Source organism: Strigops habroptila, chromosome Z, assembly GCF_004027225.2.
Source record: "Strigops habroptila isolate Jane chromosome Z, bStrHab1.2.pri, whole genome shotgun sequence".
Taxonomy (NCBI): domain Eukaryota; kingdom Metazoa; phylum Chordata; class Aves; order Psittaciformes; family Psittacidae; genus Strigops; species Strigops habroptila.
This window is the reverse complement of record NC_044302.2, coordinates 51,392,756-51,402,825: the sequence shown is the minus strand read 5'-3', so window position 1 is coordinate 51,402,825 and position 10,070 is coordinate 51,392,756. Positions and strand designations below refer to the sequence as shown.

The 10,070-nt window shown below is 48.3% G+C and overlaps 1 protein-coding gene across 2 annotated transcripts in view; it reads left to right on the top strand.

The window, feature by feature from the left end:
• Window positions 1-10,070, top strand: part of PSD3 (pleckstrin and Sec7 domain containing 3) — a 112,031-nt gene that overhangs the window by 17,640 nt on the left and 84,321 nt on the right. The window contains exon 3 of one of the 2 annotated variants that reach the window (XM_030470601.1): window positions 8,786-9,842. In XM_030470601.1, coding sequence (XP_030326461.1) covers window positions 8,786-9,842 — 1,057 coding nt within the window. Of the gene's footprint in view, window positions 1-8,781; window positions 9,843-10,070 lie in introns of both variants that reach the window. The other variant, XM_030470602.1, reaches the window with a different exon arrangement.

Below are 10,070 nucleotides of genomic sequence, written 5' to 3'. Positions count from 1 at the left end.
ATATAAGGAAGAAGTTCATTACCGTGAGGGTGGTGAGATGCTGGAACTGGTTGCCCAGAGAAGTTGTGGCTGCCCCATCCCTGGACGTGCTCAGGGCCAGGTTGGATGGGGTTTTGAGCAACCTGGTCTAGTGGAAGACGTCTCTGCCTGTGGCAGAGGGGTTGGATAAGCTTTAAGGTCGCATCTGACCCAAACCATTCTGTGATTCCGTGATTTACCAGGGAGACATGCAATGCTGCCATCCGGAAAGCTCAGATGTGTGGAGACTCCCCCCACTTAATTAAAATTCCATCATCCTGCTTTGCATACTTGACTCTATTAGCTTTTTTCTGTTGTTGTTTCTAGTGTCCCTCTGCATTTTCTGTCACACTGAAGACCCCCAGGAGTTTTTAAATAGTAGTGTGTAATCAATACGTTTTCTCATAGATATCACTGATGTTTGGTGTTGCTGGTTGGCAGTGATGCAGTAAGAAGGTTTACTCGTAGAATTTAAGCCTCCAGAGGTACGGTATTAAAAGGTACTTTTCTGATTGAGTTTGTACACTCTAAGAAGTGACTACCTCTCTGGCACCAGCACGTAGACTGGCCTTGCTGGGAGCTCCTCTTTCACTCCAACACGGAGTAAGGTAGGTCGTTTTGAACTAGCAGTTGGATGCTCTGAGGAACAGCAAGCCCTTACAGTGCTGTCAGAAGAGCACATCTGACTGTGCACATGGCAAAACTAATGCTGGTGAAGGGGGACAGGTTGCAGTGTGCCCTGCATCTTGGCTTGCGTGAGGTGGAGGTGGAGGTGTCTTGCTGTTTCTCCCTTTGAACTTCTGAGTCCTCCTTCCTAGGGCTGGGTGAAGCTGGGGCACGCTCCGGAGCTGTCAGGTGTGGTGTGATGGATGCCTGTGTTTCCAGTTCCAGGCAAAGAAAAACTGAAGGGGCGTGAAGCATTATGCTAAGTCCCTTGCTCAGCAGGAGGAAATTGGTTGTCTTGTGACCTGCACTTGGAAGCTGGATAGTTCAAGTTGTCATAACCTACAGCTGCAGGGAGGAGATTACCACATCCTTGACTAGGTAAACAACAGAGTTGTTTGAAGGCCAAGAGTTTAGTACAAATAATCGTTAAAACACAGGATGTTTGTTTATTGTTTTTTAAAGGTGCAGAATTAAGCACTCAGAAGTTGTTAGGAAATGCCAGAGTTAAAGCAGTAATTACCTCCCCATCTGTGTGCTGCCAGCTGAATCAAGAGTCATGCTGACATAAGGGCACAAATATTTGGGGACCTGGTGATGCTGGAGCCACGTCAGTGGTTTCTGGCTGCTTCAGATGCTGTGAGCACAGATGGGACAGGCTGAGCTTGCCTGAAACTGGCAGGGCTCAGAAACACTTCCCCAGAGGCAGGCAGGCCCTTCTTTCAGTTGGGCAGACAGAATGAAGCACCCAGGCCAGCAGGCATGACAGGAGAGGGTCAGCCAGCTGACTAGGCTGGCTGTAGGTGGTATGGTAGGTCAGAGCTGCTTTTTTGCTTGTTGTCACTGAGGGCTCTCTCGTCTCATTGGCTTCAGCCCCATCACCTGGTGAGACAGGCAGCACACCAACAGAAGCCCTCCATCGTGCTGTAGCCTCAATTAATCTCTGAAGCTTTATGGAAGAAAAGATGCATGTTATCCTGCTGCTGGAGATGGCTTGATAATGAACAGGGAGAAGGCGTTTAATTAAAATTGTATGGGTAGATGCATTTCTGGCCTGGTATCACACTGAAAAACGTGTAATGCAGGGCATAGCAGGTATTTTTCCTGTTCGCAGTTCACCGCTTTAACAAGTTCTTCTTCTCTAGACACCCACGTTGTTTATTTAACTCTGTCTAGCTTCCTGAGGAAGGGAATCTCATACACTGTGTGACCTTGCTGAGAAGCTACCATGGAATGTCCAGCTGCACCTTAAGCTGCAAATACTCGGACCCTGGGAGACGCGGATGTCCTTCTGTGCCCTATTTTTGCTTTAGCTGTGTGTATAACATGTTATCCAACTCCTGTGGTGCTCTGAGGACTGCATAGCAAGCTCTCTCTTACCCTGGCTAATAGGTCCAGAGCCCTGAAATGCAGTAAAGGACATCCTTTTCTGTGGATGTGCCTAGTTTCTTCAGAGGCTGCTGCAAAGATCCAGAGTGTCTGAGATGTGTGAATAGTAGTGTGGGGGTTTTTAAGCTGTTGTTGCTTGCTCAAAGTCTGGCAATACATTTTTTATCTGAAGAGATCTTTCTATTTGAAGGACTTCTTTAGCTTTTAAAAAAGATTCTTTAAAAACACAATATTTGAAATATACAACATTAAATACAAGAAGATTCTGAGGGGCTGTAAAGTCTTCGTAGATGCTGCAAGTGCCAAAGCAGCTGTGGGTTGTCACTGCTCCAGAAGTTTGCACTTCGGCTGAAGCCTCTTTGGGAGCCTTTAAAGTAATTCTTGCTATCGCTCTGTATATATGCACTTAGAAAATCACCTGTTAGCCACTTCCTTTCTAAATCATAGCAGGGGAGAAATAGAAATTTTTGGATTCTTTTTGGATCTGTTTTTTGAATTTTGGGTTTAAGACTTTTCCAAACAGAAGTCTTAAACCAAAACTTGAGAATCTTACAGCCACGTGGGGGTGGGCCTTTAAAGAAGAAAAGTGCATTAAATATAGTTAAGGCTCACCCACACTTTTACATCAGGATAAGGAGACCAGCTACTCTCTTTGTATTCCGTCCTGTTCCTGCTCATGCTAGCAGATGTTTCACTCTACTCTTCTGCTTTCCAGGGTAATGACTCTTGGGACTGAGCTATCTCACTGACCATCTGTGGCCCATAGAGCAATTTGTAGTGGATAATCCCTCACACTAAACCCTCCCAGCATGTGCTGCCTGTTAGTTTTGGACTTTGTCCTTTTCTGAGCTTACTGTAGGCCCGTGAGCTGCTGCGGCAAGGTGCCATCCTTCCCACAGCTGGGGGAACGCTGTGGAGCTCTTTGGAGGGCTCTTGGTTCGGTGTGGTTGGGGTTGTGCTCCCAAGCCCTGTTTACCACTGGGAAATAGTTAAAATCTTTGGGGGAAAAAATATGCAGCTAGTCACAGCATTGCTTACTTAAGGCTTTCCATCTGGAACAGAGTTAGAAGGTTTGCAATTGTAACCCCCCCTCACCACGTTCAAATAGATGCACAGTGACCCAGGTATTATACATGCTGTTTTGCTCATTGCTTTCCTAATGGACAGGGTTTACATTCTTAAACTAGCAGCTCTTCTCACTCTACGCGTCTCAAGCTGTGACAACTCAGGCGTCACATCACCACCTGACCCCAGGCACTGGGGCTTTACTAGCAGAGGCAGTTGTGAGAAATTTACCCAGTGTGGGCATGGATGTCCTGTGGCAGACTGAAGATTCACCTAACACAGCCCCTGGTTGCCCATAGAACCCCAAAATTTATAAACTGTATAAAAGCAGTGGCAAGCAGTAATTCTCTCATAACCCCTTTCAGTGTGCAGCAAGCCATGGATGCGGGATTTCCTGAACGACACACTGCCCCTGAGTGCTTGCAGTGGGATTATTTTCTTTCGTGAACTGTTCAGTTTAATTTCTGGGTAACCCTTCTCTGCTGGCTGCTGCACCACTGCTTGGCTGTTCAAGCACAATGAGTGCAAGGCACACACTGCCTGTGCACACTGCTGGGTCTGTGTCAGACTTCCCGCTGATGGCATCAGGGACCCCCTCTGGTCATCTCTTTTTGGAGTGAGGGATCTCAGCCAATACGGTCACGTTTTCTGTGTAGGCTCTGTCATATCTCTGGTACCCTCCACTCTCCCTGCCTTTTTATTAAGGCAACAGAGCATTCAACCAGGGCTTCTTTTCTAGGCAGCTCTCCCCTCTGCTCCTCCCCTCTCCGCCTGCCTTCACTCAGCTTCCCTGTTTCCACCAACTTGGTGTTTTTACATAATGCCGGTGTAGCTTTGCATGGATGATGGCCTGGCTCCACTTCCCTGGGCAAGCAAACTGCCTGAAAGCCTGGAATGGCTGCAGGTTGCAGAAAACCCTGTGCCCAGTCCAGCGTGGACGTTTGCAGTCCAGTTACAAAAGCACAGTGCTTGCATTATGCTAATCCCCTGGTTTTGGCTAATGAAGGACCTCCGCTGGCCAGGCAGGACCTATCGCAGCACGGAGAATGACATCATTTGGAGAAAGGGCTGCTGTGCAAGGCTGCCGGGGATTGTGCAGCATCCCTCCCCTCTCGCAGGGGGAGGCCGCTCCATGTTTTACTGCATTATAAATTGAGATGGTTTTAGTTACTACAGAAGTTGTAACTTGAGGGAGTGCAGGACGAGGAGGCACGTGTGACCCCCCTCTCTGTCAGACTGCAATAATGACATCTAATGACAATAATGACATAAACCCTGCGATTTTTTCATTAAGCTCTGTCACCTAGAGACTCGTTTCCCCTTAACGCACACATTGTTTTTACTTGCCCTAATTTGCTTGTTTCAAATAATGGCAAGAAGTGCTGGTACCACGAAAGCATAACTGGTGTGACGCTGCATGCAGGCTCACCCGTGCTGCTTGTGGTCAGCGCAAGGAGCTGCGGAGAAATAAAATGCAAAATGACAAGGCTGCTCAGTGAAACCTCCCAGCTCCGTAATGCCGAAACGCCACACTCCGACACCAGCACGCGACTCTCGGCATCGCCATTCTACCCATTTCATCGCTTACGGACGCAGTTACAATAAACGGCAGCTAAGCACAGACGTCTTCCTGGCATACTGTCAGGCAGCCTTGCTGGAGGAAGTTTTTTTTCCCCCTGCAAGCTGCCAAGGTGGACTCCTTATAGCTCCTGCGATAGACTGACTGAGACTGCAGTTCCCCCATCAGTTTCATAATACTCAGAAAGCATCCATTTACATCATTGTGTGCAGTGCAGGGCAGCAGCTGCCAGGAAATTTGAAACTATTTTGATTCCAGTTGACTAGAACAGCAGCAATTGAATTAGCTGGTATCGCTATAGATAAACTGATGATCTGTGCATTTTATTTCTTTGACCAATGGGTAACTGCTGGAGCTACAGTAACCTCTGTGAGTAAGGAGACTGTTCAAGCAAATATCTCTAATTTCTCGAGCTAGCTAATATATATATATACTGTATAGAGAGAGACACTCACACCATTCTTTTGTAAAATGTACCTGTAAACAAAATGTCTGTCTATGCTTGTAACTTGTGTTTTGCTTCCTAGAATTTCCTTTTATTATGCTGTAGACAAGCTTGCTTGACATGAAATGGTTATTTACCTATGAAATATCATATCTATGCCTGATTGAAGTCATGAATTCTTTCAATGTCTAGTCATCAGAAAGGCTGCCAATTGCTGTTAGGTTATATTTGCCCAGTCTCAGTTTTTTAGCCACTCACCCCATTTCTATTTTAGCTTTTTCTCTCTCCATTTAATTTTCCTTTTCTTTCTTACTTTTTCTTTTTTCTTTTTCTTTGTTGAAAGAAGCCACCTTCAATGCAAAGTAGAAATTGGTGTTACCTGAGAGTGTGTGTCCTTTCTTTGTTTGTTTGGTGATGGGTATTTTTTTTCCCTGCTCATCTTCAGTGCGGTCCTTAAATTTTGTTGTTGCCTTTCTAGCCTTGTTTGTAATGCAGTCATATTGGGGGATGGGGTTGGACAGGATATGCCAGTAGCTGCAGCAAGACATGATGCTGTGGTGGTGGATGGGAATAAGGGAGGAGTTTCCCTTAAAGAGCTCAAGCTCCTCTGAGCTCTGGTACCTGAAATAGCTCTCTGGGCAAACGAAAAGGCGTTGCACTGTTCAGGAGTGGAGGGCAATTTGTGGTGATTTACTGCAAGGAGTGGAGACCTCAGCGGTCGTGTGCATGGTTGTACCTAGCGTAGTGGGAACTGACTTTGGTGCCACGTGTGATTTATTTTTAATCAGGTAGTGAATTAGGCAGTGTTTCTGCAGGATGCTGTGAAGGCAAGAATCCCTCCGCCTTGTGTTTGCATGCAGCGGCAGCAGCAGTCCTTCCACAGTAGGGCTGCTGGTGTCCCACTGTAGAAGGGGCCTTAACTTTCTACTGTGAAAATGCTCCTCTCTTACCCAGGTGAAATTAGCTTGCAAGTGTGGTGAAGGAGTGCCTGTGTGCATGCTACCTCCTCCCACGTCTCCCTGTGCCCATATACACGCCTGTGTGCTCTGCACGTGTACCTCTTCGCCTGTATATGCGCCTATGTGCTCTGCACGTATACCTCTTTGGAGTCTGCTGGGCTTGCAAGAGGGTAAAGTTTGCTTGAGATGAAGTTCAGGAGAAGTAAATCAGAAACTTGCTCAGGATTGCTTGCTATCGTAAGCAGTGGCTGTTGATGGTGGATGGGGACATGCAGCAGTGCATTTTGCATTCACCACCAGAAATAAGGCTGCCTCTGTTTCCTTCATGTTGGTTCAGAAGCTAAGGTAGCAATTAGCAAAGACGAGCCTGGCCCCTTGGCAGGGTTTGTGTGTGGTGCCTTGTCAGGGCTTGGCCTCCAGTGCACGTTGGCTGCACCCCAGCCCATGGGGGCTGGGGAGCGATGCTTTGGGCTTCTTTCCAGTGAGGTGGGATGTGTGGGTTGGAGAGAGGTGTGGGGGGGGTCCCAGCTCCGGGAGCACTATGTGTTGCTTTCCTTTGGGATGCAGCGAGAGCATTCAGCCCAGGCAGTGGCACGGCCAAGTGCTGCCTCATGGTGCTGGGGGCATCAGATGATCCCAACTGGGGCACCTCCTGCTTGCAGGTCTGCAAGGTGAGAGTTGCTGTAGATGGAGCCGTGTCCATTGAGAAGGGTTCGTGTTAACATGTATGGTGACAGAGTGGGGAGATGGGGCTTTTTGGTGGCGTGATCTGGTCCTGGTGCAAGTGTAGGGTTGTTGCAGCCACACAACATCGTTCTTATCCATGAGTCCATCCTGGTGGAAGTGTCCCCCATTTCACAGGCAACCTGTCTCCTGTGCTGTGAAGTGGGTGGGCTTGGGATGCACCCAAGCACTGAGTGGCTGAATTGTGTGCAAAGGCGGCTGTTTGTCTGGGGCTTTGGGCACCTATAAAGAGTACTGTGCCTGGAAACACTCATATAGGTAGAGGGGCCTTGCTCTCTTTTTCAGCCTCTCCCAATGCACCCACACTTGTGTGTTGGAAACCATGCCATGAAGGCAGGCTGGTGATGCAGAAGTGGACAAGGCATCCATGCTCCTCACAGCTCTCTGGGACCTTACAGCAGAGAAAAGATCCCTGCTTTGTCCAGTCACTGTCGTCAACAGCAACCAAGTCATATAGGTGAAACCTGACCCATCGAAGTTTTATTACAGAGTGATTAAATCAACAGCATGGAGGTATCTGGAGAACCTACTGAGGAAGAGGCTGTGGTTTGGCATGGTCCAAACCTGTTGCTTTGGTCCTGCGCCACACACGATGTGGGGTATTTATCCTGTGGCTAGATGTACTGGATAGTGATCTGACTGGTGTGAGCTGTCACTTGTCTTTACAAACCACTGGCAGATAGATGGCCACATTAGTGCGGTGCTGAGCTTGTGTTAAATTATCCTTCCTTTCACCTTGAACTAAGCCTATCATTAACAACAGCTACATGGCTTCCTCCCAGAGATGGCTTGTGGCCAGCCTCCTCGGAGCAGAGATGGGGATCGTTTTGCAGTGCAGCACCTAGAGATGCACTTTGAGTAGCGCAAAGCGTCCACATGCAAGCTTGTGTCTGGTTTCAGAGCTGTCACCCCTGACATTTTTCATATAGGTGTTTGAATCTGCCCCCCTGTTGTTTGTTTTAAAACATTTTTATACTCGAGGCCAGTTTTTTTCCAGGATGGTGCAGCAAATGCAGCTGTTGCTGCTACTTGTTCTGTTTGTTTGTTGTTGTGTTTTCAAAACTTTAGTTCCTCATTGGGCCGTAATAGAAGGTGGCCAAGTATCTGTCATATCTATCATTGTGTCATCCGTGAGATCCCTCTGAGGACAGCTGGTTCTCTGTTACCCACAACAATGGGAGCCACTGGGTGCTCGGTGCTCGGAAAGTGGGACCATCCATTTTTGCTCCTGCTTTATTTACATTGGTTGGAAAAGAAGCATGAGGAGGGGAAGGATAGCAGGCATCTTGTGCGGTAGTGGGTTTGCTGCAACAGAAAACGTGAACTACTCAGTAAGTGTACATCACTGCCACATGACCTTCAGTTACCTGAGCTGTTAAAGGAAGAGGGTAGTGCTGGCAGAAAGTTGAATTGCACATTAATTGCTTTGTAATTTAGCTAATTGGTTTTGTCAAGGCTGTGGAATATACGGGGTGTGTCTGGTTATCTTCCTGATGTTTCATCTCAATGAGTGAAAATGACCTAAACCCTTTTTTTTTATTTAATAAAACCAACATGTATAACACATGCTGTGGATGGATGTCCGACTTCTGAATATCTGCTTTCTTCAGCCTTTGCGTCTGGCCTGTGGCCTCAGACTGTTCATGGGCCACTGGGACCCTTTCCGAAGTGTAGCAGACATTTCTGGCATTCCTTCCTCAGCAGCGCACACTCCAAAAGTAGGGCTGCCCAAAAACTTCTATGTAAAAGGACCAGCTCTGGATAAGTGCAGTGTGAGAGCATGCAGAAGTGAGTTAAACTGAACGGTATTTTCCCTGCAGGGGAGAGCGTAGTTACTCTGTTAGGAGAGGGCTGGGAAGGGAGGTCGGGCCTTTTGCTTCTGCATGCGGTAGATAAACCCACATTCTCTTTTTCCCTTTGCAGGTAGTGGCCGTGGAAGCAGCACTTTGCTCCCTCATACCATCATCAATGAATTTCCAGAGTATGGCACTGTAGAGGCAAGCAGAGACAGGCTGAGCGCAGAGCCTGTAACACGCAGCCCAGAAAGCCGGGACGGTCACCATCGGGTACCTGGCAGGCCCCTTCCCCAGCGTGCGGCTCCTGCAGAGGATTCCAGACCTGATGCTGGGGCAGCACAGCTGTGTGCCCCAGAAGAAGGTTTGCAACCTGCGGATAACCTGCCAGAGATGATGAAAATCTCTCGATGGCTGGAAGCAACAAAGGTGCAAGAGAGAGCAAATACTTCTCTTGATTTTGAGACGCAAATGGAAAAACAGAGCGTTACTGGCAGCCAAAATGTGCAGGCAGCCAAAGAACCAGTTCCAGCGGGCCAAGAAAAACCCTCAGACATGCCTCCTCCATCTGAAAGAACAGCTGAGGAAAAAATGCATTTGATCGTAGAGAAAGACCTGGCTGCAATATGCACTGGAGAAAAGCAGTCTGAGTCCTTGCAAGCCATCAATAATAAAACCGAGGAGGACCACGCAGCGCAGGAGACAAGCTGTCATAGACCATCTGTGACAAACCTGGAAGCAGCCAGCAGAATGGAGGGGTGGGCACGTTTTGAGGAGTTTTCAGCATACAGTCAAGGCAAAATGCAAATGGGTCCTGAGAGGAGGCTCTCTAAAGAGGCAGCTGTGAGCAAACATGTAGAATTTCAAGGGGTGGAGATTTTATGGCTGCAAAAAGCTGAGGAGCAGAGAAGAAAGAAGCACTCGCTGCTGGAGACGGTGTCCGTGGAGAGGAAGGCGTTCCCCAAAACCTCCAGTCACCCTGTGCCACTGATGGTCTCCCCAGGCTTGGTTTCCTCACCAGACAGCGCTTGGAGCGAGGTCTCTGAGGACCCACGGCAAGAACCCACTGCCCCAGGAGCCACTCCTCGAGCACTGCTCACTGATAGTGGGGAGGATAAAGTTTTTGTGAGGGACAAGAAGAACCGCGGTGAGGAGGAGACGGCTGTGCTAGTGAGAGGCCAGGGCAGGTGAGATACTGCTTGTGGGGGCACAGGGAGCATGCAGGGTTTCTCTCATCCCACATGCACATGGCTTGTGCCTACCTCTTTACGAGCTAATGGGAAACAACGGGTGTTTGTCTCCTGCCACTGCAGCATGGTGGCAATGGTAGCTGTTCATGCCTGGTGGTGGCTAGTGCATGAAGTTGGCACTGAACCCCCTCCACACCACCTCGCTAAAGTTTGAACTCCGCCTCA